This window comes from Dipodomys spectabilis, unplaced genomic scaffold (assembly GCF_019054845.1).
Source record: "Dipodomys spectabilis isolate Male_0828 unplaced genomic scaffold, ASM1905484v1 ptg000499l, whole genome shotgun sequence".
NCBI classification, from domain to species: domain Eukaryota; kingdom Metazoa; phylum Chordata; class Mammalia; order Rodentia; family Heteromyidae; genus Dipodomys; species Dipodomys spectabilis.
The window spans coordinates 2,423,073-2,448,692 of NW_024871176.1; the positions used below are offsets into that span (position 1 = coordinate 2,423,073).

Sequence of the window (25,620 nt, forward strand, 5' to 3'; positions counted from 1 at the left end):
TGCCAGAAAGCTGTGAGGATCTTTGTTGATGTCTTTAGAACGGATTTGACCCCCAGGACAGTCTCCTGGGAAGGGGGAGGGCTGGGCAACCTTTTCTGTTTCCAGACACAGAAACTAGGGCTGGGATGGATGGTGGCCTACTTTGTCAGGGATCCAAAGTGAGCCAGAAATGTGAGCGGGCAGCACAGTACGCGTCACAGCTCCTGGACCCCAAGCAGAGGAGATGACTGGCTGAGTTTCCTCCGGGTGAAGTAGGCCCTCTGGGCCCTGGCTATACCTGTGTGCAGGTGTCAGGACCTGGGGAAAGCCAGCCTGGGTTGCTCCACGGGGGTCCATTGGAATGTAGCAGGCTGTGAAAGGGGCTGGGTCAGAGCGTGGGGTGCAAAGGCTGGCAGGTGTACCCCATCCCTCCCAACAGCACTCCAACGATGCAGGGTCAGCACAGCCCCAGGGGAGGCCTATTTTGTGCAGTTGTCCTTGCTGGGCACCAGGAGGGACATAGAAAGTTCCAGGCTCTGAGCTGGAAACCTCCCAGTGAATGCTGACCCTTGTACAGCTTGTTTTTGAGGTGGGGATGAGTGCTGCTAGATCAAAACCAACCAATTTGACACACAAATGCAGTCATTAAATCAACAAATAGATGCTGGTGCGTGCGTGCGCGCGCACACACACACACACACACACACACACACACACACACACACACAGAGTCACATGGAGGAAATGGACAAGACCTGATGTCCCTGCCAACTACAGGGTAAAGATCCAGTGTCTAGAATCCAAGGAGGGGGGTGTAGGGGAAAGGGAAAACAGGAATTAAAGCAGCAGCTATGAGCTTCCTGCCTCAGTTTACCATCAGGAAAAATACACTTTCTTTGTTTTAGCAGTTCCCAAAGAGGGTTTTTCATGGAAAATAAGTTCAACAAAGCTCCTTTGGACAACAGACTGTGTCACTGTAATTGCACCTCGGGGTTGCCATTATTTATTTAACTTATTGGGCCTGGAGTTGCAAGCAAGGGCAGGAAAGAGCTTCAGTGTATTACAGAAAGCCGGAGGCCGGGGACTCTCGCTGTGGCTCCAGTGGTAGAGCGCTAGCCTTGAGCTGAAGAGCTCAGGGACAGCGCCCAGGCCCAGAGTTCAAGCTCCACGACCGACAAATAAATACATACATATATTACAGAAATGTGGGAAGAAATGTGGTCTCTCTCCTCCTTCCCTGCCCTTCACCTCTCTTTATTTGCACTATAATTACATTTATTTATTTGTGTGCTGGTCCTGGGGCTTGACCTCAGGGCCTGGGCACAGTCCCTTCACTTTTGCTTTATTCAAAGCTAGTGCTCTACCATTTGAGCCACAGGTCTACTTCTAAGTTTTGTTGGTTAACTGGAGATATAAGCGTCACGGACTTTCCTTCCTCCAAGAGCTTCAATCCTCAGATCTCAGCCTCCAGAGTAGCTAGGATTACAGGTGTGAGCCACTGACACCTAGCCTTATTATTTATTTCTTTGCCCTTCCTGGGGCTTGAACTCAAGGCCTGGGCGCTGCCCCTGAGCCTCTTTGTGCTCAAGGTGAGAGCTCTCTCTGGAGCCACAGCGCCACTTCCGGCCTCTTCCGAGTAATGGAGATAAAGGGTCTCATGGACTCTCCTGCCAGGGCTGTCTTCTAACCTCGATCCTCCAATCTCGGCCTCCTGAGTAGCCAGGATGACAGAGGCCTGGTTGTCTTTATCCTTAAACAGCTAGTTTCTACCAGGCTTTTCTTCCTAAGGAGAAGATAGAAGCTGCCCGGGGCATGGGACTGGGTTGGTGGTGGTTCTTTTAAGGGGTGTGTGTGTGTGTGGTGGGGGAGCACATCAGGGAAGAGAGGGAATCGAACCCGTGAACGTAGCACTGCAGGACCTGCGGGGAGGGGGGGGCAGGCACTGAAGAAGGAAAATAAACCCAACATTAAAAAAAAAAAAAAAAGCCTCCGACTCTTAAGAAACAAGCCTGGCCGGTCCGGGGGTCCCCGTCTCGATCGTGGGGTGTCCGTCGGCCTCGGGGGATTGGGGGGGGGGAGGCCTGGCTGGGAGGTCCGGGTTCACCTTTCCCCCGCGGGGCAGAGGGGGCGCTGCACCCCGGGGCGCGGGGCCGGGGCGGGGCCGGGGCGGGGTGCGGCGGGCCGGGCCGGGCTGGGCCGTCCCCGCCGTCCCGGGCCTCCGGGGCGGACCGCGGTCTCCCGGGTCTGCGCGCGCCGGTGCGGCCCCGGCCCGGGCCGCCGCGGTGGGAAGTCGCGCTCCCGCCGGGACGGGAGGCGGCGGCGGCGGCCGCGCCCGTTGTTTGCCGCCGACCCCGCGCGCGCGCGCGCCGGGTGGGCGCAGGGGCGGAGTGCGCTCGGCGGGGGACCCCGGCTTCTCCGCACCCCGCGACCGGGGGGGGGGGCGCGCTCGGTTAACCCCGGAGCCTCCGGAGCGCCGGGCCGGGGCGAGATGGCCGCGGGCGCCCGGGCGCCGCAGCCCCGCGTCCTGCTGTGCCTCGGGGCGCTGCTGGCCCGCGCGGTGCCCGCAGGTAAGGGCCGGGGACCCGGGGGCGGAGGGGAGGGGAGAGTCTCCGCCTGCGTTCCCACTTCCTCGTGACTTCGCCTCGCGTGTTTCCCCCGTGGCGATGGTGCCGGGACGAGGCGCCGCGGTGTCCCGGCCGCGGCCCCGCTGCGCCGGCCCCGCCGCCCCGGCCCCGGCCGCGCCGCGCCGGCCTCGCACCTGCGATCCGCGCGGTCTCCCCCCACCCCCTCCACCCCCGTTCCAACAAACTCCTCCGGGGAACTAACTTCAGATCCCCACTGCCCGGCACTGGCCGAAAACAAATGAAGAAAAAGCCTTTGTTAGGGACGAGGCGTCGGGTGCTTCCTCCCCGCCGGAACCGGCTGCGTCCCGCGTTTCACCCGCCGTCCGCGGCGCGTCCCGCCCCGGCGGGCGGCCCGGCGCTGGCCAGCAGGTGGGGAGGGCGCCCGAGGGGCCCCGGGAAGTGGGGCGCGATCGGGGGGCGCAGGGCGAGTCTCTGCGCTGGCTGGAGCTGCGCGGGTCCGAAGTGGTGCCTGGAGCTTCCTGTCTGCAAGGGAGAAAAGTTCTTTTAAAGTGTTGGACTTTTCCTATGTTTTTTAAAAAATTTTCTTCCTAATAGTCAGAAAAATGCATGCCATTTCCTGTAACCCCCCATTTCCAAGTCATCTGGAAAAATGAGAAGGTTGATCTGTTTTCCCACCAGGAGCTAGGCGCGGTCACCCTGTGGTTGTTTAGTTTTTATCTAGGTGTATCTCATCTTTTGGGAGAATCAGGAGGGGTGGAGTGGGGGAGGGTCGGTGGGCCTTGAGAGCAACCTGGCATTCATACTTCATCTCCAGGTCACATGGATACTTCCGCTTATTACCTGTGCATGGTATACTCTGGAGTATTTATGGGGAAAGTTGCTAGGAAAAACACAACGTTTGGGTGTAAGGCTAACTCTGTAAATAGTAATACGCTAACAGCTTCCAGACCCCTGATAATGGAATAGCCCAGTGCATTTGTAAGGCCTCCCTTTTAAAAAAAATGTATTGCTCCCCACTTTATTACATGTTTTGAATCCAACAAGGGACTCCTAGACATCGTGAGGACTTCAGTGGCACAAATGTTTCTGCATCCTATTTTCCCATTCTGGTGTGCAAGGCCAGACTAAAATCCTTGAGACCTGGAACATCTGAGATGTGTGTGACAGCCTCACATCTTCTGGTGACATCTGTGTGGACCTTAAATTAGCTTACACTTGCTGAAGCTCACATTCTGTCAATAACAAAACTAGGGGATCCAGGGCCCTCATGAATGGAACTTGTGTTGGATGACTGTGGCTACCCGTTCTGTGCCAGGGCCAGACATCACTAATCAATGAGCCAGAATAGCTTCAGCTACTTCTCTTGATTAAAATAATCTCTGAGGTAGTTAAGACAAACAGAGCAGGTAAAGCCAGGAAGAGGAGTGCCCTGTCTTCAGACGGTTTCTTCTGTGACCATGTTGTGCTCTTTCTTGGAGAAGAAAATGTCCGCCAAGTTCTGAAGTTTAAAATTTTACCAGGGACTTTCCAAGCTGCTGTTCCTTTATTCCTTGGTGCGGCATCAGGAAAGGGACAAATCTGCAGAGCTCAAGAACACTTATTGCACCTGGAATTCCACAGTTCTTTCTTTGCCTCCTCAGTGGACACCTGAGAACCTGGTTTCCCAGCCTGATTGTTAGAAAATGACCCTCCCCTGCTTTCCAGAGTGCTCCTCATGAAACTTTTTTTTTTGGCAGTTTGGGAGTCTCTAATATTAGGTCTCATTGTCCAGTTAGTGGCTTAGATTTTCTTTTTGCAATTCAATCCCGGCTTGGGAACAATAAAAGATGGAAAGAAAATCGGAACTAAAGTCATTTTTCAAGAGAAGCCCCTTCTAATCAGAGCAGACCAAATACAGGTCAAGTGTCATGGTGTCCTCCTGTAATCCCAGCTTTAGGAGAGGAGAGGTAGTAGCAGGAAGATCAGGAGTTTGTGACCCTGTCTCAAAAACAAAAGGGCAGAAGGCTTGGCTTGGTCCCCCATTAAAAAAAAAAAAAAGACCAATGCAGATATATAGCATTCTGTCTGTCTGTCTCCCTCTCTCTCTCATTTTGTTGTCCTTCCTGGGGCTTGAACTGAACCTGGGCACTGTCCCTGAGCTTTTTTTTTTTTGGTCAGTGGTGGGGCTTGAACTTGGGGCCTGGGTGCTGTCCCCCAGCTCTTTTGTTCAAGGCTAGGACTCTACCACTTTAAGCCACAGCACCACTAGCGGTTTTCTGAAAGTCTCACTGACTTTCCTGCCTGGGCTGGCTTTGATCCAGGATCCTCAGCTCTCAGCCTCCTGAGTAGCTCAGATGACAGGCCTGAGCCAACAGCACCAGGCTCTTTTCTCTCTCTTTTCTCTTACAAATGGGCCTGACTCCGCAGAGGGAGATGGCATCTTGTTTTGCTGGTTCATTGAGACATAATTTACATACCAGGAAACCCACCCTGTGAGAGCGTGCAGTTCTGTGGTTTAGAGTTCATCCACAGGGCTCTGCAACCATCACCACGAATTGATTCCAGAGCATCCTCAGCCCAAACCCACTCCCCCCCTACCCCTGCCTCCCACACTGGGTGTTCTTTGTGAAGAGGTGGGACACTTGAGCTCTTCTCCCCAAAATGGGCTTTTTGTCTTGTCACTCAGCAATGCCTGATACCACAGTACTAGTTGTCTTTCAGCTGTCGGCTTTGCTTGAATATCAGAATTACCTGTGGAGCCTGGGAAAGGGCCACTGTTTCTGGTTTATGGGTGTATGCGCCCACACACACATACACACACACACACACACACACATGTACTGGTATTAGGGGTAAAACTTAGGGTGTCTAGCTCTTGTTTGGCTTTTCTACTTGAGGCTGGTATTCTACCACTTGAATCACACCTCCACTTTTGGCTTTTTGCTGGCCAGTTGGAGGGAAGAATCTTAAGGACTTCTCTGCCTGCCTGGGCTGGCTTCAAACCACCACCCTCAGATCTCAGCCTCCTCAGTAGTTAGGGTTACAGGTGTGAGCCACCAGAGCCCAGCTGGGTTTCAGTGTTTTGGAAGCACTGATCATTTGCTTTCTCACCTAGCTGCTACTTCTGGTCAAGGCTTTTGGATAGCTTGTTCCTCTGATCCGTCCCCAGCTTTGCGTGTCCGGGGCCTACCTGTCCATGCCCTTGGTCGGCTTCCTGGAAGAAGTCTGGCCTGGTACACTCCCCATCTGAATTTCCTGTTTATCCGCTCAGTTGTAGTGGTTGGTTTTATTATGTTTTCCCTTCCAGCCTGTGAGCTCCTGAGGTTTCTATCCAATGTGTCTACCAGCAGATGCCCAGAGCCCAGCCCAGAGTCCATGTGATGGGGGGGGCGGGGGGCTCAGTAGAGTCCCCTACTGTCCACCCGTTCCTGCATGGAGCTGCCCAGAGAGCTATCACCACATTAAACCTGAGCTGGGAAGACAGAGGCCAGCTGGGTTTCTAGGCAAATGAAACCATATGGGTTCTGCGTTGGGCCATCCCATCACAGCGGACACCCCAGCTGGCTGGCTGAACTCAGGGCAGTGGGATAGGTACTCTGTTGGTCTTGCCTGGGTCCATCATGTCTTGGAGCTCTACCAACTTGAGCTACCCTTCTGGTTCTGTTATTTTTGTTTGTTTGTTTTTACCTTCAGTCCTGAGGCTTGAACGTGGGGCCTGGGCGCTGTCCCTGATCTCTTTTGCTCAAGGCAAGCTCTCCACCACTGTGAGCCACAGCACCACAGCCACAGTGGTTAATTGGACATGAGAGTCTCACAGACTTTCCTGCCCTGGCTGGATTTGAACCGTGATTCCCAGACCTCAGCCTCCTGGGTAGCTATAATGACAGATGTGAGCCACCAGGCCCAACCGCAATTATTATTGAAGCCTCTGCTGTCATCCTGTTTGGCCATCCCAAAGCCAGTGACACCGCTGAGCCCAGTGTGAGTGGACAGTCACTGTGGTGAGCAGTGGCCGGCATGGATCATAGACAGCTGGGCAGCTGGGCAGCTGGGCTGTGTGTGGCATCAACCCCCTGTTCATGAGCCTCAGCACCTGTGCAGGAGTAGCGGAGGCTTTCTTCTGTTACTACTTCTTCAAAACACATTAGACCCCCCCCCCCCATGCGCGGGTGGCTCACGCCTGTAATCCTAGCTACTCGGGAGGCTGAGATCTAAGGGTTGCAGTTCGAAGCCAATCAGGGCAGGCAAGTCCATGAGACTCTTCTCTCCAATAAACTACTCAGAAAAAGCCAGACGTGGTGCTGCGGCTCAAGTGGTGGAATGCTCTACTCTTGAGCACCAGGAGGCTCAGGGACAGCACTCAGGCCCTAAGTTCGAGCACTAGGACTGGCAAAAGAAAAACCCCCACAACAAAACACACAAGACCTTTTCAGATCTCCTCGTGCAGGGGTTCTGTCCCAACATCGAGGTTTGTTCCCAGACAAACAGTAACGGCCAGACCTTCTCTTGGACAGGACTGGGGGCTGTGGTCATCGGCGAGGCTCTCGGCACTGTCACGCTGCTCTGTGGCAACACCTCAGCACCCAGGGGTCTGGTGACCTGGTACCGGAACGACTCGGAGCCCGTCTTCCTTCTGTCCTCCAATTCCAGCCTCCCACTGGCTGCACCTCGCTTCTCTCTGGTGAACGCCAGCGCCCTGCGCATCGAGGCTCTGAGCCTGCAGGATGAGGGCGTCTACTCTTGCCAGGAGGTCCTGAATGACACTCGCTACTTCCCCGTGTCGCTGCAGGTGGCAGGTGAGTGGGGCTGCAGAGCTCTCCCTGGGGCCATGGACGGGACAGGACGGGGCTGTGGTTAGGAGCTTGGGCTTTGGCAACACATGGCCCGAGTTTTAGTGTAGGTTCTGCAGCTTGGCAAGCTGAGTGACCCTACAATGGGCTGAAGAGAATCCCTGCCTCACAGCCAGACGCCAGTGGTTTCTGATTCTAGCTACTGATTCTAGGCTGAGATCTAAGGATCACAGTTTTGAAGCCAGCTAGGGAAGACAAATCTGCAAGACTTCAGGCAAAAATGCCTGAAGACAGGTAGAGCACTTGAGCAAAAAAGCCCAGTTGAGAGGGCAAGGCTCAGAGTTCAAACCCTAGCACCAGTACACACATACACAAGAAAGGATTCCTGCCCCCACAGAACTGCTGTGAACAAGAGATACTAGTTTATAGGATGCTTTAAAGGTTCCTGGCATATTACTTAGCTATTATTTTTTGGTTATTGTCCATATAATCCTTACTGTCCATGTTATTTTGTCCTATAATGTAATCGAGTCAGACTGCTGTGTTCCAGTCTAGCGTTGCCACTTAGTCTTTGTTACCTCAAGGAAGCAGCCGGCTATCTCCAAGTCCGTTTTCCTCCTTTGTTCTTGGGGATAATACATTGCAGTCTTTGGCAGGTAGAGTGAACGCGCTCTGCTACCGTGGTAAATACTCGATGTGGCTTGCCTGGCTCTTCCCACCCTTTCCTGCAAAACTCTTCCTGTCTGCTAATAGACACAGATGAAATCTGAGTGGGGGCGTGCAGCCTGCAAGCCATATCCAGCCAGCCACCAGCAGTGCACTGTCCTTTTCATATGGCTGCAAGCTATGACTATTCCATATACTTTTATACCATTGGGGGAAAAAAATCAGAATATATGCAATTCAACTTTCAGTGCCTGAAAATAAATGGGTTATTTTAACTATTATTACTATTATTGTGCCAGTACTAGGGGCTTGAACTCAGGGCCTGGTACTGCCCTTGAGCTTTTTTTTTTTTTTTGCTCAAAGCTATTGCTCTACCACTTGAGCCATAGCTCCTCTTCTGACTTTTTGGCGGTTGGTTTGGAGATAAGAATTTCTCATGGATGTTCCTGCTCAGGCTTCAAACCGTGATCCTCATATCTCAGCCTCTTGAGTTGTTAGGATTACAGGCATGAGCCTCTGGTGCCTGCTGTCTGAGTGTTTCTAACAGGACTTGGGAGAGTCAGACTCTTGTTTGTATCTTTCCAGTCTTCTTACTGACAGAGTTAGGAACTTGGCCACATACTCGCTTTCTTTTAATGAGAAAAGTTTAGAAACATCTTCACTTGGCCTTGGAAGCTAGAGGGAAAACATTCCAGGATGTGACAAGTTGTTATCTGTCAGTGGCCTTCAATATGCAAATAAACAGAGATGCTAGAGACACACAAAGCTGGCTGTGTAATGGCGGGGAGCTTTATCTTTCTTGCCACCTGGACCTGGGCTTCTGCTTGCCAATCAGTGGCATATTTGGCAACTCTGTTTTAAAGAGTCAGACAGTTTTCTTTTTTCCTTCCTTTCTTTTTTCTTTTCCTTCCTAACTTTGTGTGTGTGTGTGTGTGTGTGCGCGCCAGTACTGGGGTGTGAGCTCAGGCCTTGTGTTCTTGCTCAAATTTCTTGCTCATGGCTAGCACTCTACCACTTGAGCTATGCGTCAGGTCCATGTTTTTGCTGCTTACTTGGAGTTAGCATCTCTTGGATTTTGCTGCCTGGGCTGGCTTTGAACCTCCATCTTCTAATCTCAGCCTCTTGCTTTTTATTTATTTATTTATTTTTGGTCGGTCATGGGGCTTGAACTCTGGGCCTGGGCACTGTCTCTCAGCTCCTCAGCTCAAGGCTAATGCTCTCCTACTTGAGACACAGTGCCACTTCTGGCTTTTTCTGCTTATGTGGTGCTGAGGAATCCAACCCAGGGCCTCATGCATGCGAGGCAAGCACTCTACCACTGAGTCACCTTCCCAGCCCCACCTCTTGCTCTTAAAGACATCTTGTTTCTTAAGATGTTTGTGCCCTTGGCATTGGGCATTTGAGGAGCCCAGTGACCAGGCTGAGGATCATCAACCTGTGAAAGACACTCAACACACTTCCTGGGACATGCTATGCGGCTCTTTTGGGCTCCATTTTTCTCAGATCTCAGCTTTCTGAGGAGCTAGGAGGATTATAGGCTTGAACCATCAGTACTCCCCTGCCAGCATTCCCCCCTCCCCCCTCCTGCACCAGCCCCATTTCTTTTTTTCTTTTTGGATACAGAGTTTCACTAAATAGCCCAGTCTGGCCTTGAACTCACCATCCTCCTACCTTTACCTCCTAAGTGCTGAGATTACAGGAGTGTCCCACTACACTCAGGAACTACCCTCATTTCTTGCTTAAAATTCTCCTGGACAGAAGCCCTTCTCAGTTGACTTCTGGGGTTCTGCACTGTGTGCAGGCCAGGCTATGGGGCCCGGCTGACCAAATGCGTCTGATGTGACTCACATTACCTTTGTGGCCTGGGTGTTGGCCACTAGAAGCTCAAAGACACCCTGTACCAAGTGTAGGCACGCCCAGGACCTGCCTTTCCACATACCTAATAACCAACAACAGTAGTTTGGGGGCCTGAACACCTCTCAAGCCATAGCTTTATTTCCCCCAGACCCCCTGTGGGAGGTGAAGAATCTGCTGACCCCTGCATTGGGAAGAGGATGCCCCCACCTGACAAGCATATTGTCAAGACTCAACCTTAGAAACCCACCTTTCTGGGCTGGGAATGTGGCTTAGTGGTAGAGTGCTTACCTAGCATGCATGAAGTCCTGGGTTCAATTTCTTTGTACCACATAATCAGAAAAGGCCAGAAGTGGCACTGTAGCTCAAGTGATAGCGTGCTATCCTTGAGCAAAAGTTCTGGGACAGTGCCCAGGCCCTGAGTTCAAGCCCCAGGACTGATAAAATAACAACAACAAAACACCTTTCTATAGCTGTGCAGTGGCCAGGGCTGAGCAGAACCGGGGCAAAGTCAATACTGTGCTCACGAATAATGTTTTTTATGGTCTATTTCTTCATATCTTTTTTCTTTTGTTCCTGTGTGTGTGTGTGTGTGTGCTGATATGGGGGCTTGAAATCAGGGCTTAGGCATTGCCCCTGGGCTGAAAGCTAGCACTCTACAACTTGAGCCACAGCTCCATTTCCAGCTTTTTGGTGGCTAATGGGAGATAAGTCTTATAGACTTTCTTGCCTGAGCTGGCTTTGAACCTCAGGCATCAGATCTCAGCCTCCTGAGTAGCTAGGATTATAGATGCCAGCCCTTGGCTCCAGGCGAATACTTGTGATCAAAATTCTGTAGCTATTCCACAGCTCAGTCGACCCAGAGAGGCTCTGTCAGCCCCTCCTTAGATGTTTGCTTATGTTTAAATCCTCGTGTGATTGTCTCAGTGTTTCTCTGCCCTTAATTTAGTGAACATCTGCCTCCCCAAAAGCGAACGAGGCCCCCAAAGTGAGGTCAACGTGGATGTGCGGGCCCGGCGTCCCCCGATGGGTTTGTGAGTCTCACTCAGCGCCGGCTTCACGCCCTGCTCCTCTCTCTGTCCTTCCCAGATGGCCCCTTCCAGGTGGAGGTCAACGTCTCCGCCTCGGGCTCCCTTCCCAACGGCACCCGGTTCGTGGCCAGGGGCTCCCGGGCGGCCTTCAGCTGCCGCAGCCGCGCCCGGCCTCCGCCCCGGGTGGAGTGGTGGTTCCAGGCCGCCCCGGGCCGGCCCGAGCTCTTCGGGAACAACCGGACGCTGTCCAGCTTCGCGCTGCTGCAGATGTTGCCCAGTCTCCAAGGCAACTACACCTGCGTGGCCACCAACACGCTCAGCGGGAGGCAGCGAAAGGTGACCACCGAGCTCCTGGTCTACTGTGCGTAAGAAGCCGCCCCGCCCCGCCTGCCCCACACCCCGCGCGCATGCGCACACGAGGGCCTGGCTGGAAGTCATTCACCGTTACCACCTCCCTGCCCCTGAATGTGCATGCGCCCGCTTGGGTCAGACAGGAAGTCCCACCCCCCCCCCCCATACCCACTCTGGTCAGACAGGAAATCATCCCAACCTCTCCCGCCTCTCCCCGGAAGCTGGCTGCTATCACAGATGGCCTTTGGGTCACCGTGGTGCAGGTTTTTGTCAGTGACCGATGGATGGGTTGAGCCTGTGATGACACAGCCTGCCACGGTGAGAACAGGAGACAAAGGAAACCCATCCACTCACTGCCTGGCGTGGGAGGGACCAGAAGAGGAAGGCGCAGCTCCCAAATCCCGTCCAAGGCCACATCCGCCAGGAACTAAGACCTTCCTCTAGGCCACACCTCTTACAAGGTTCAAACTTAGGCCTGTGGAGTCAAGTGCAGGACCACGCCTTGATTTAATTCATAGTCTGCTGCAGAGCTGTACTAGAGCCAAACTACTGCAAATCCCCAAACATTGACATCATCTCAATTGAAAACTTCAGACCCTTTAAGCACTTACTCCTCTCCCCATTCTGTGCCCTAGCCCCTGACAGATTCTAATCTGGGCTCTGTCTGTGTGAATTTTCCGGTTCCCAGGTATTTGTTATGAATGGAGCATACATAAGAATTTACCAGATAGATAGAAAATACACTTTGTATAAGGTGGGCATCCACATTGTAACAAGAACCCAGGCCATGCTTGTTTCCTTTTCATGGCTGAATAATAGTCCATTTGCCCTTGGCCAAGGCAACCACTTTTAAGTTTTACAGGGCCCAACACTGTGCCATAGAACTTTTTGGACAGGGGTAATGGAGATGTCCTGTGCGGTTTTAATAAAGCTGCTGTTTGTCATATGTGGTTACTGAATGCTTGAAATATGGCTATGTAATGGAGGGACTAGATTTGTAATTTCATGTAATTAAATTTAAGGACTACTCTTGTCTAGAGAGAAAGGCAAAGACCAACAAGACCCAGGGCCTCTGAGATGTAACACCCAGCAAAGGAAATTCGGTGCCAAGTGCTAATTTATTTTAGGTGCTGTGTCAAGGTAGACTGTGGCTAAAAGTATCTTGTTGCTGTTGTTTTGGTTTTGTGCCAATCCTGATACTTGTACTCAGGACCTCTAGCTTTCATTTGGCTTTTTATGTTTAAGGCATTACCACTTAAACTACAACTCCACTTTCTTGGCTTTTTTAGCCTCCTGCATTTGCCTGCCCTGCCTGTTTTCAAATTAGATCCTCAGACCTCAGTCTCCCTGAGTGGCTAGGATTATTGACATGAACCACATCACCTGATTGACTGACTAGAGTTGATGTTTCTCTGAGACTCCAATACTTCGGTCTGTAAGTAAGGCCATTTTTCCTCTGGTGTCTTGCAGCCCCTCCTACATCAGCACCTCGGTGCTCTGCAGAGACGGCCTTGACATCGTCCACTCTGCAGCTCACCTGTCACTGGGATGGGGGATACCCTGAGCCTAACTTCTTGTGGACAGAGGAACCAGGAGGGATGATCCTGGGGAACTCATCGCTGGGGGTGGAGGTGGTGAACAACACCCAGCTGGAGGATGGCAAGACCTTCAAATGCCTTGGCAGCCATGTAGTGGGGCCGGAGTCGGGAGCCAGCTGTGTGGTGCAGATCAGTGAGTGTGGCTGGCTTTGTCCTGGGGCTGGGGGTCACCTGCCTTCCTTTTCTTCTCCAAAAATTGTTTGGAAGTTGTCCTGGGGAAGAATTGTTTGAAAGCACAGTGTGTTGAAGTGGCATAAATTTCTTCTCAGGAAAGAACTCATATTCTCGAAGATGTCTAGGCAGGGCTCGTGTCTCTTCGTAAACATTTGTCTTCTCATTTCTAGGGAGCCCCTCGCTTCTCTCCGAGCCCATGAAGACTTGCTTTGTGGGAGGCAACGTGACGCTCACCTGCCAAGTGTCCGGAGCTTCTCCTCTCGCCAAGATCCAGTGGCTGAGGAATCTCAGCCAGCCCGAAGCGGTTCTCCAGCCCAGCAACCATTACCTCATCACCCAGACTGGCCAGAGCTCCAACCTCACTGTCCACAACTGCTCGCGGGACCTGGACGAGGGCTACTATGTCTGCCGAGCTGAGAACCCTGTGGGGGTGAGGGAGGTGGACATCTGGCTAACTGTGAAAGGTGAGCCCAAAGCCAGGGAAGGCGGGAGTGGGGAAGGAAGGTGAAGAGCTGCTGCCTGGAGATAGCACAGGCCCCTTTCCCCCTCCACTGGTCACAGAGAGCCGGCATATGCAGCTGGTGCACCTCCGTGAGGTGGATGGGGAACAATTACTGTCCAGTCTTAAAGGCAGTAGTACTAGTACAGGGAGCAAAAATTATATATATTAACATAAATTATTATATATAATTGTATATTACAACCTGAAGAATACACATACAAAAAATATGAAAAAGAACACTGTGGATCCCCTAATGTATGAATGACTGAGGCTTTGTAAATTAAGGGACGTTTGTGTGAATAAAGTTATTTGATGGGGTCAAAGAAGCCATATGTGATTGGAAAAAAAAAAAAAAAAAATATGAAAAAGTCTTCAAGCTCAATAGAAGGCAAACACTTGAAGTCTCCACCCATACTTACTTTTATTTATTTTGTGTTCATCCTGGGACTTGAACTCAGGACATGGAATCTTTCAGATAGTCTTCCATTAACATGAAAGTATAAGTGTCTATTGTATGTACACATAATTTTGTATAGACAAATACCATTCTGTAGATTGCTCACTTTATAGGTCTTATTTCAATTTATTATTATTATTATTATTATTAGCCTGTTCTGGGGTTTGAATTCTGGGCTTGGCCACTGTCCCTGAGCTTTTGTGCTCAAAGATAGCACTCTACCATTTTGAGCCACAGAGCCATTTCTGGTGTTCTGGTGGTTCATTGGAGGTAAGTATCTCACAGACTTTCCTGCCCAGGCTGACTTTGAACTGTGATCCTCAGATCTCAGCCTCCTGAGGAGCTAGGATGACAGGCGTGAGCCACCGGTTCCCAGCTTTTTTTTTTTTTTTTCAGTTTAAAAATATAGCCATTGTGGCTGTATAGTGTATAAAACAGTGGAGATATTAAGTAGGTGAGAGGTTTCTAGAGTTGAAGGCAGGAAGCAGGCAGTGGAGTAGGCAGACCCTGGACTTTGAAAGCAGTGGAAATCCTCTCAGATGGTGTAGTTATAGATACATGTCTTTGTGCCATCATCTGAACTCACAGACTTTTCAACACCAAGAGTGAGGCCTGCTGCAAACTATGGCTTCAGGTGACGCTGGATGGGAATTCATGAATTGTGACAATGTGTCACTCTAGTAGGGGATTTGAGGTGGGGGTACTGTGTATCTGTAGGTGAACTCTGTACGTGCTGTATAGTTTTGCTAGAAACCTAACAATGCTCTAAAAATTTTTCTACAAAAAAAAAAGCAAAATTGAAGCCACCATAAGCAAGTCTTTTGTGACTTGCTCGTTTTACATTTTCTTTCTAGGATTGATTCATTCAAATGCATATCATTATACTTCCTACCTCTTTACCGCTGTATAATTTTCCATTGTGTCATCATTCCACAAGACAGTTCCTCATTTTTCCTGCTGATGGATGTTTGTGTGGTTGCTGCTTTTTGTGATGATAGCAGAGTTGCTATGGATATCTTAGCAAGCATTCCTCTAGATATGTTCAAAGGCCATGTATGTATTTATATAAAAGGCATGTTATTTATGTGCATTTTACCAAGTAGGTGTACCACTTTCCAGTCTCAAAAGCAATAGACAAGAATTGGCTTGCTTTGCATTTTTACTGGATTTTTAATTTTTGCCCATCGTGTATGTCAAAAAAACAATCTTAGCCAGGCCGCCGGTGGCTCATGCCTGTAATCCTAGCTACTCAGGAGGCTGAGATCTGAGGATTGCGGTTCAAAGCCAGCCTAGGCAAGAAAGACGGTGGGACTCTTATCTCGAATAAACCACTCAAAACTGGAAGTGGCTCTGCGGCTCAAGCGGTAGTCGCCTTGAGCTGAAGAGCTGAGGGACAGCACCCAGGCCCAGATTTCAAGTCCCACAAATGACAAAAAAAAATCTCAGCTGGTTGCTGGGGGCTCATGCCTGTAATTCTAGCTACTCAGGAAGCTGAGATCTGAGGATAATGGGTCAAAGCCAACCTCTGCAGGAAAGTCCGTGAGACTCTTCAACTAAACAACTAGAAAAGGGAAGTAGAGCTGTGGTTCAAAGTAGTAGAGGGTTAACCTTGAGCAAAAACACTCAGGGATAGTGCCCAGGCTTTGAGTTCAAGTCCCAGGACCAATCAAAACAAAAACAGAATCTCTTTGAGGTTCTAATGTTCATTTCTCTGATTACTAAGGTTTTGAGCCGGTGCCACACCTTGTGCCTTGACATTTTCTCCTTTCTCACAGATGTGTAGTTGCATTTTTTTTGTTGTAGAAGTTCTTCATGATAATTTATTGATTTATGTTATACATATTTTAGTTTGTTTGTTGCAATTTTTATGGCTTAAGAAATTCTTCCCTCTCCCAGGGTCACAAAAATAGTCTTCCTAAAGTTGCCTCTAACAGTTTTAACGTTTTTTTTTTTTTTTCCACAGTTAAGCCTTTCTTAGGAATTTTATTTTTGAATTAACACTCTCACAAGCTAAATCTTTCATTAATATGGAATAATTTTCTTCCTTTTTCTCCTCCTAATTTTTTTTTTTTTTTTTTTTTTGGGGTCCGGTCATGGGGCCTGAACTCTGGGCCTGGGCGCTGTTCCTCAGCTCTTCAGCTCAAGGCTAGCACTCTACCACTTGAGCCACAGTGCCACTTCCGGCTTTTTTTTTTTTTTTCTTTCTGCTTATGTGGTGCTGAGGAATAGAACCCAGGGCCTCAAGCGTGCAAGGCAAGCGCTCTACCACTGAGCCACCTTCCCAGCCCTCTCCTCCTAATTTTTATAAACCATTTGATCCACTGCCATTTATTAACCTTTTTTTTTTGTCCACTAATCTGTCATAGGCCAAGTTTCTATGTGTGGGCCTGTACTCAAATTTTCTATTCTGTCCATTGAGCCCACTGTTTATCACAGTACAGATAACTCCCATTCTTTTTCTTTTTCTTTTTTTTCCAGTCCTGGGGCTTGAACTCAGGGTCTGGGCATTGTTCCTGAGCTTCTTTTGCTCAAGGCTAGCACTCTACCACTTGAGCCACCATGCTACTTCTGGCTTTTTCTATGTACGTGGTGCTGAGGAAATGGAACCCAGAGCTTCATGCATGCTAGGCAAGCACTCCACCACTAAACCACACTCCCAGCCCCATGCTTACTTTCTTGATGTCTGGTCAACACAGATTCTTTTTTTTTTTTTACAGCCTAAACCTAATGTTGAACAAGATAAACATGTTACAAAAGAGATGAGTTCATTCACATGAAATTGGGAAAGAGGCTAGACTCAGCTGGGAGTATAGCTCAGCTCAGAAGTCAAGCAGTTGCTCAGCATGTATAAAGCCCACGTTCAACCCTCAGTACTGCTTGAAAAAAAATGCAAAATTAACCATTCGTCTATGATCTTAGAAGACAGCCAGTAAGGACTGTGACAGCAAAGAGCCCTGCCCGGGCTGGCTGTGAACTCCGATCCTCAGATCTCAGCCACCTGAGTAGCTAGGACGACAGGTGTGAGCCACTGGCACCTGGCTCAACACAGATTTTTAACTTTCCAAGATGCATTTCACAAGTGCACTCATATTGTGCACTTTGACTCCCACAAACTCAGCCCACTGTTGGGTGAAGAGCTATTTGTCTTGCATCGGAGAGTGATCGTCTGTTTGGGTTTAAAGTCATGAAGCCAAGATAAGATCTGGATTTAGGCAGAGGACAGGTGTTGCTCAGCTGTACCCACATGATGTGGATATAAGGCTTCACTGTGATTTGTCTTTACAGAGCCTCTCAATATCGGAAGTGTGGTGGGAACCATCATCAGCCTCCTCCTGTTGGGAGTGGCTACTATTTTCGGACTTCTGTTGTATTACAGCCCTGTGTTCTGCTGGAAAGGTAACGGCTTCTTGGTCCCTTTGCTTCAGGCTTCTTAAACAGGTGGGAGGGGCCAGACACCTGTGAATCATGCCTGTCATCCTAGCTACTCAGGAAGATGAGCTATAAGGATGTCAGTTTGGAGCCAGTCCTAGCAGGAAATTCCACGAGACTTTTATTTCTAACCACAAAAAGCCAGAAGTGGAGCTGGGGTTCAAGTGGCAGAGCACTAGCCTTGAGCAGAAAAAGCTTAGAGGATAGTGCCTAAGCCCTAAGATGGCACACACATACAAAAAAGACAATGTGTGGGTGGTGGGAAGAAAGCCATTGTTCAACTTCACCTGACATCCACCTATTGAATTCTTCATGGGGTCAACATGTGCCAGAGTGCTTAAGTATTGCCTGCTATCCCTGAAATTTCTAGAACCTCTTCCTTTGGATTAGTTCTTTTCTTTTTTTTTTTCCAGTTGTGGGGCTTGAACTCAGGGTGTGGGTGCTGTCCCTGAGCTCTTTTACTCAGAGCTAGCACTCTACCACTTTGAGCCACCACTCTACTTCTGGTTTTTGAGTAGTTCATTGGAGATGAGTCTCACAGGGACTTTTCTGGGTTGGCTTTGAACCTAAATCCTCAGATGTCAGCCTCCTATGAGTAGCTAGGATTACAGGTGTGAGCCATCAGTGCCTGGCTCCCCCCCCCCCCCCCCCCGCCAGCCCCCAATCCTGGGGCTTGAGCCTCTGGGCTTGGACACTGTCCCTGAGTTCCTTTTGCTCAAGGCTAGCGTTCTACTACTTGAGCCACAGCACACTTCTGACTTTTTCTGTAATTGGAGATGAGTCTCACAGACTTTCCTGCCTGGGCTGGCTTCAAACCAGGATCCTCAGATCTCAGCCTCCTAAGTAGCTAGGATTACAAGAATACAGGCATGAGGTGCACCCCTGGCTTGTTCCATCTTTTGAACAGGTCAGTTTGTTTTCAATTGACTTGTGGGAGTCTTAGTGGTGGTACTGGATACTGACTTTTGTTTTCTTGTCTTGTCTTCTGTAGGAGACCCCTTGAGGTGAGTGTTCCCAAGATTCAAATCAAAGACCCCATTTCCATACTTTCATCTTTCTTGTTTGCCCTCCTTTTGTAAGAAGCACAATAATAAATTCCAGTGGGGACCAGACCATAAACCCTTGATCACCTCAGAGCAATGGTGGCATTTCTGTTTCCCTTGTGGGGGAAGAGGCCCAGTGAAGGGATTACTGAAAGCTCATCCAGGAGGAGATGACAGGCCCCACTTTCTGACTCAGGTCTGATGGATGCCAAAGTCTCTATTTATTTATTTTATTTTGTTGGTCATTGGGCTTGAACTCTAGACCTGGGAGCTGTCCCTAAGCTCTTCAGCTTAAGGCGAGTGCTCTACCACTGGAGCCACAGCACCACTTCCGGTTTTCTGGTAGTTAATTGGAGATGAGAGTCTCGTAGACTTTTCTGCCCTGGCTGACTTTGAATCACGATCCTCAGATCGTGGGCTTGCTTGCTTCTTTCTTTCACTCTCTCTCTCTCTCCCTCCCTCCCTCCCTTCCTTTCTTCCTTCCTTCCTTCCTCCCTTTCCTTCCTTCTTCTCTCTTCCGCTTTCTTTCTCTTTCTTTCTTTTCTTTCTCTTTTTTTGATGTCAAACCTCAGGGCTAGGCACTTTGTGGGCCTAGCACTGAAACATGAAGACATTGTATACATGGTAGCTTAGTCATTCATGCTTTTATTACATTTCCTACCATGAGACAAAAGGATGAATAAGACAAAATCTTACAGGATGTTTTAGAAGATGAGTTTGAACAAGTTCATAATCCTCTATCCTTCAAAGGGTAGTTTGAGGCAAAGTAAAAAAAAATTTTTTGTGGTGTATTGGAGTTTGAACTCAGGGCCTAGGTGCTGTCCTTTAGGTTTTTTGCTCAAGTCTGGAGCTCTACCACTTGAGCAGAATTGCAATTCTAGCTTTTTGGTTGGTTAACAGACTTTGCTGCCCGGGCTAGCTTCAGATGGTAGTCCTCAGATCTTAGACTCCTGAGTAACTGGAATTACAGGTGTAAGCCACCCATCCCTGGCTGTATATATTTTTTTTTTTTTTTGGGTCCGGTCACGGGGCCTGAACTCTGGGCCTGGGCGCTGTCCCTCAGCTCTTCAGCTCAAGGCTAGCACTCTACCACTTGAGCCACAGCGCCACTTCTGGCTTTTTTCTTTTTGCTTATGTGGTGCTGAGGAATCGAACCCAGGGCCTCAGGCATGCAAGGCAAGCGCTTTACCACTGAGCCAACTTCCCAGCCCCCCTGGCTGTATATTTTATTTCTTTAAGAACCTGACTGGAATCAAAGAATTATTTTTTCTATGATACATAGACAAATAATTCTACTTCCTCATTCATAATGACAGAATACTTAGTTTCGGGACCATCTTTTACTATATCCTGTATTAGAAGGCCATTGTTCCCAGTGGGTCTGGAACGATCTAGGGTTGAGTGTTCAGTGAGGAGAAAAACAAGATTTTTTCCCCCCTCCTTTGGAAAATAGGGGCCAGGACATGGGTGATGTGATGGTTTTGGTGGATTCAGAAGAGGAGGAGGAGGCCGAGGGAGCAGAGGAGGAGGAGGCCGCAGAGGAGGAGGAAGAGATGAGAGAGGAGTTGCCGAAAGAAGTCCACAAGCATGGCCACATTCACAGAGTGACTGCACTGGTGAATGGAAACCTAGAGCAACTGAGGAACGGACTCCAAGATCTCCAAGGTAAGCCCTCCTTCCTCGCAAGCACTCGGATCTGTGCAGCAAGCACCTGCTAGATCTGCAGGGCAGGCGTGAGCTTGGCCTTTTTAAGTAGCTTGGCCCATTTAACACATGGGACCCATTCCTCCCTGGCTTCTTTCATTCTACATGTGCAAAGACATCTGAAACACTTCCGGTCCCAAGCATTTGAGGTAAAGTACTCAAGTGTAACTGCTGATATAGGAGTGGACATTTACCAAGCCACTCACTGGGTAGAAGCACACAATGAGCACTGTTGAATAGACAATCAGCACTGATGAAGATCCACTTGCAGGTTCCTTCAGAAGGACAGTTGGATGGCTGATGGATTTAAAAACTCCATCCAGGTGCCAGTGACTCACACTTGTAATCCTAGCTACTTAGGAGGCTGAGATCTGAGGATCCCAGTTTGAAGTCAGACCTGGCAGGAAAGTCTGGAAGACCCATCTCCAGTTAACTACTTTTTTGTCAGAAGTGAAGCTGTGGCTCAAGTGGGTGTAGCATTAATTTTGAGCAAAAAAAAAAAAAAAGTTCAGGGACAGTGCCCAGGCCCTGAGTTCAAACCACACACACACACACACACACACACACACACACACACACACACACACACAACACACACACACACACGGAAAACTACAGGGCCTCTGAGAATGATGAGAGCATCGGGCAGGCCCAGCTTTCTGGAAGAGGTAGATATGAGACCAGTGTATAAGGACAGTTGCATTTGAATAAATATGAATGAGTGCTTCTGGTGAGGGCATGAGCCAGGGGCATGATGGGTAGCAAGCATCAAGCATGTCTAGAGGATTCTGATTTAAGACAGGCAGTTGCACACCCTGCCCTGTTTCCACCATGAAACCTGACCCTGTGGCTCATCAGGAAAGAGTCAGATCCCAAACACCACCATAGCCTGGCCAAGGAAACAGAATACCATGCTACTGCACTGAGATCATTGAGTCTCCTCCCCCCATCCCCCTCTGAACAGATGACAGCAGTGCCCCGCAAAGTGACATTGCTCAAGAAGACAGGCCAGTTTGAAGAAGGGGATCTGTCCACCGTCACCTTGTTTTGAAAGTGGGGGAAAGCTCCATTTGAGAAAACAGCTCATCGCCTGGCTCTGACCCCGACCCCTCCCATCGCCACCTGGGAGCTTGCATTCACAACAGCAGCCAAGAAGAAACACATCCATCTTTCCTTCCATCTCGTCATTGCTTTGATTTGCTAGAAGTTTCCTGGATGTTAAGACATTGTGGGAAGGAGCAATGTGTTGGGGGAAAGCAAATGGCAATGGAGGTACCATTTTGCCTGTGTCACCTGGCTCTGTCCAGGTTGGCTGTGACAGACCTTGATTTGCAAGGGGGAGCACTGGTCTTGGTGCTCTGTGCTATTATTAAAGATCTGGGGCCTGGCACCAGTGGCTCATGCCTACAAGCTACTCGGGAAGCTGAGATCTGAGGATCACGGTTCAAAGCCAGCCCAGGCAAGAAATTCCATGAGAGTTTTATTGCTGATTAACCAACAAGATGCTGGAAGCAGAGGTGTGGCTCAAGTGGTGGTGTGACAGCCTTGAGTGGAAAAAGTCAAATGAGAGCACAAGGCCCTGATTTGAAGCCCCAGTATTGAGGGGGGAAATAACAATTTGTAAACAGTTTATCCCAGTCAAACAGGGAAATCTAGTCCAGTAATGAGACTTCCTTTATCACTGTCCAGGTGAGGAGCCGGAGGTGAGCTCTCCTCCGGTGAGGTGTCAGGTGCCAGGGCAAGTCAGAGGAAGGTGGTTTGGCTTCTCAGCTTTTACAATCAGCACACTCTTGAATCTGGGCCCTGCCCCTTCTTTGCTCAGTGGGGTGGGGCCTGATGCTTTGTCTCTCTCTGGGCTGCTATTTCCTCATCTGTAAAATAGGCAACATCACTGCCTTCCAGCCCCATTCGTTCATGGGTGAGAATTAAATGAAGTCATTCAGAAAGACATACAGTTCCTGGGAGGTGCTCAATAGATGTTTGTTGCCGCCTTTGCCTTCTCTTTGGGAAGGGGAAAACATATCCATTGTTAAGTTCAGAGCTGCTTTGGGGCCTTGTGCCTTTCATTCTTTTTGTTCTTTTTTGATCCGAGACCGGGATTTGAACTTGATACCTGTTGCTTTTGCTCACTGATTAGCCCTGTACCAACTGAGCCACTCTTCCTATCCTGGGCCTTTTATTCTTCATTGAACACTCTCTCCTAGAGGGGCCCCAAGGCAGTTCCCTGGGAACTGTTTTCTCCTGGAGACAGAATCCTTTTCTCAGGGGGGCTCTAGTGAGGGGTTGGGAAGGTTCTCACAGAGTTTTTATGTAGAAAAGCTGCCTAGGTGACAGCCCTTCATCAGCTTTCAGCACTTTTCATTTATTTCTTCTGTTAGTTTGGAAAGAGGCCTCAGTTTGACTGTTTTAGAAATGGAAAACCTGTTTCCTTCCTATGTCTTAAAGATATGAGGATACACTGATCAGCGACCCTAGATTCTAAATGAAAACAATATGGGGTGAGTTCATGGCTTTCATTACATCCTTAAGGCATTTCTCCCCGCCCCTTCCCCCCACTGCCCCATTTCATTCAAGCCTCTTAAAGTCAGAACCTTACAGAGGGGGAAAACATGAAAAATCAGACCAATGTTTGCACTTCCACATTGCCTTTGTGCTCCAACAGGCAAATCTAGGGATCCAAGGAGGGCCCACTTTCTCCAATGGCAGGGATTAGGTACTGGAGATACAGAACTGGTTCTCTGAAGGAAGCTCCAGATGTGGTTGGGAAGATCTCTCTATGAAGGAAACAAATCACTAGAGGTGTGTCCTGTCCCCAGTTCAGGGTGCTGGGGAGTCTGGAGCATGGCGAGTCCTGGCTCACTATGCAGGAATAGCTGTGAATGGCAGGTCCCTTGATCAGGACTCATTGATTGGTACCTCGCATACTGAGCCCCTCCAAACGGCTGGCTGTGGGCACCATTCTAGAATGAGATCCTCAAGTTGCAGCATTGGCCTTGCGAGACTTTGATGATGAATTCCTGAATTTGAGAACCTACTATGCAGAGGGTACATTAGGTAAAGGAAGTAGGTGTGGGAAGTGGAGGACAGCCGTCCGGGAATGGAGAACACGTTTGCCAGGTTGCTGGGACGCTGTCCATAGCTTCCCCTTCCTTTTCATGCACACACACCTCAGGACCAGAAACATTTGAGAGTTTTTCCACTGGCAAATGGGAGACTCCAGGGCTTAGTGACAAATGTCATGACCCGCTGTGATTGCTGTCACTCCTGGCAGCCCCGGCCCAGACATTTAAGAAACTGAATAGTTCAAGTCTTAAAGAATTTAGAAAGAATCTGGACTTGTTTTTTGCTTTTTCTTCCCTTTTCCTTAATATGATTCAAACCAAAGCTACCATCATGGTGACTGTAGCTTACAATCTTGGTGGGATAAAGTCCAAGTTGCAACATTGTATTAAAAAAAATCTTATCTGTGTGTATTGTTAACTCTGGGACTATGAGGTCTACTTATCAGAAGCAGGAAGATAAACACATCAGGGCAATTACATTGTGTTGCTTTTCTTTAAAACCTGGGGTACTCTGGGTGGGGCTCTGAAACCCTGTGGCTTAGTTATTAGCTCTATCACTCACAAATCCACACAGGACCTACATGTTCAGCTTAGACAGGATGGAAAATTTCCATACTCTTGAGTACTGAAACCTGAGGGGGAGGGAAATCTTGTTGGGGAAGAATTTCTTATGATGTAGTCAAGTGCCAACTTCTATTGTCACCTGGGGCTGGCTACAAACTGCTGGGAAAAAAAGAAGCAGATGGCTCTGTGTTATTTACATTTTAATATTTGCTGGGGGAAGGCTGGTAGAAATTAGTTCCAGGGTTATGGATTTTTTAAATTACAGAATAAAATTATTTTTAAATATGTTTCAGTGATGTTGATTTGGACCTGATTAGTAAATGGTTTAGAGAAACAAGTGTGCCAGAAAAAATATTTTTTTAAAACTGTTTCTATTTAAAAGAATACTACTTTTGTTATCACTGAATGTCTAGTAAGGGGCTGGTGATGTAATCCAGAGGTAATGTGCTTGCCTACCAATGTCCTATGATCTATCTCCAGCATTACAAAACAAACAACTTAAATCCTTATTTAAGGATGAGAATTTGGGACAGGAGAAAATTGGAGAAAAACATGGCAGCAGTGGGAGGTGGGGGATAAAAGCCAGGTTAAAAAAAGTAAGATGTTGTAATAAAGCTGAGAATAGAATTAGAATTTATGGAGAGCAGATGATCAGAAATGAAATGGGAACCTAGTGTGAAAGAGACCAATACAGAGATTGAAGATAAAAGTGGAATTCACATCAAATGCCCAATAGAAAACAGGTTAGGGGCTAGGCAAGTGGCTCAGTGGTAGAGCGCTTGCCTTGCATACATGAGGCCCTGGGTTCGATTCCTCAGCACCACATAGCAAAAAATACAAACCTGGAAATGGTGCTGTGGCTCAAGTGGTAGAGCACTTGCCTTAAGCTGAAGAGCTGAGAGACAGGCCCAGAGTTCAAGTCCCACAACCGACAAACAAAAACATGGGAAAGAGGTTTGGATAAGGAAAGTAAGGGCGAGGAAGGTGGCTTAGTGGTAGAGTGGGTGCCTTGCATGCATGAAGCCTTGGGTTTGACTCCTCACAACCACAGGAGAGAGCTGGAAGTGCCGCTGTGGCTCAGGTGGTAGAGTGCTAGCTTTGAGCACAGAGAGGCTCAGGGACAGTGCCCAGGCCCTGAGTTCAAGCCCCAGCCAAAAAAAAAAAGTAAGTTTAAGACCTATGAGAAGTAAATAGTGAAGGGGGGGATGGGAGGGGGAAGGCAGACCCCTGACCACAGGGCAACCCCTAAAACCTGGCTCTTTCCCCGGCTCCGGGAAGGAGGCCTGTGGGATGCCCCAGGCCCAGCGCGCGCCCCTCCTACTACTCGCCCTGCCTGGGGCTCCCCTCTCCCTCACCCCCTCCTCACCCCCCCCCCCCCCCGTCTCTCAACTCGCTGCCCCCCTCCACGAACTGGGGAGACACAACCTCTCCTTCGACAGCCCCTCTCCCCGCTCCCCCGACAGCTACCAGGCCCATTTCCCTTCTCCCGCACCCCATCCCCCGCGCCGGGCGCCCACCCATTGCTCCAGGCTCCATCGGCCCCCAAGGGCTTGCATCCCAGGCTCCGAAAACGGCTCCAGCCCCACCCCCGTCCTCCATTGTACTTCAGCTTCCCCCCCCCCCGCCCCCCGTTTTCATTTAGGTCCCTTTCCCGTTCCTCCTCAGTCCTCTTGGCCGGTGCCCCGATCCCCCCCTCAGCCCCAAGGCCTGCGACTCACTTAGGCCCTCCCCCAGCTCCCACTTTCACGTCGGCCTCGCCCCTCGCCGGTCCCCAGGCTCCGCCCCGACCCGGCCGATGGCCACGCCCACGAGCCAAACACCACGCCCACCACAAATCGCGGCCACGCCTGCG

At 49.5% G+C, this 25,620-nt stretch overlaps 1 protein-coding gene across 1 annotated transcript; it reads left to right on the forward strand.

Moving 5' to 3' along the window:
• Positions 1 to 2,467: 2,467 nt before the first annotated feature.
• Positions 2,468 to 24,055, forward strand: Vsig10 (V-set and immunoglobulin domain containing 10). The gene is made up of 9 exons (XM_042669629.1): positions 2,468 to 2,546; positions 7,058 to 7,339; positions 10,943 to 11,245; positions 12,706 to 12,966; positions 13,178 to 13,471; positions 17,252 to 17,362; positions 18,387 to 18,399; positions 19,892 to 20,103; positions 21,107 to 24,055. Exons 1-9 carry the CDS (start codon positions 2,468 to 2,470, stop codon positions 21,157 to 21,159), a joined length of 1,608 nt encoding a protein of 535 aa, XP_042525563.1. The 3' UTR covers positions 21,160 to 24,055.
• Positions 24,056 to 25,620: the final 1,565 nt, after the last annotated feature.

Excerpts from the sequence above, each read along its gene's own strand:
- Vsig10 (XM_042669629.1), top strand. The coding sequence starts at position 2,468 with ATGGCCGCGGGCGCCCGGGCGCCGCAGCCCCGCGTCCTGCTGTGCCTC. Across the intron at positions 12,967-13,177 it reads CAGCTGTGTGGTGCAGATCA|GGAGCCCCTCGCTTCTCTCC; the intron begins GTGAGTGTGGCT and ends TCTCATTTCTAG. Across the intron at positions 20,104-21,106 it reads CGGACTCCAAGATCTCCAAG|ATGACAGCAGTGCCCCGCAA; the intron begins GTAAGCCCTCCT and ends CCCTCTGAACAG.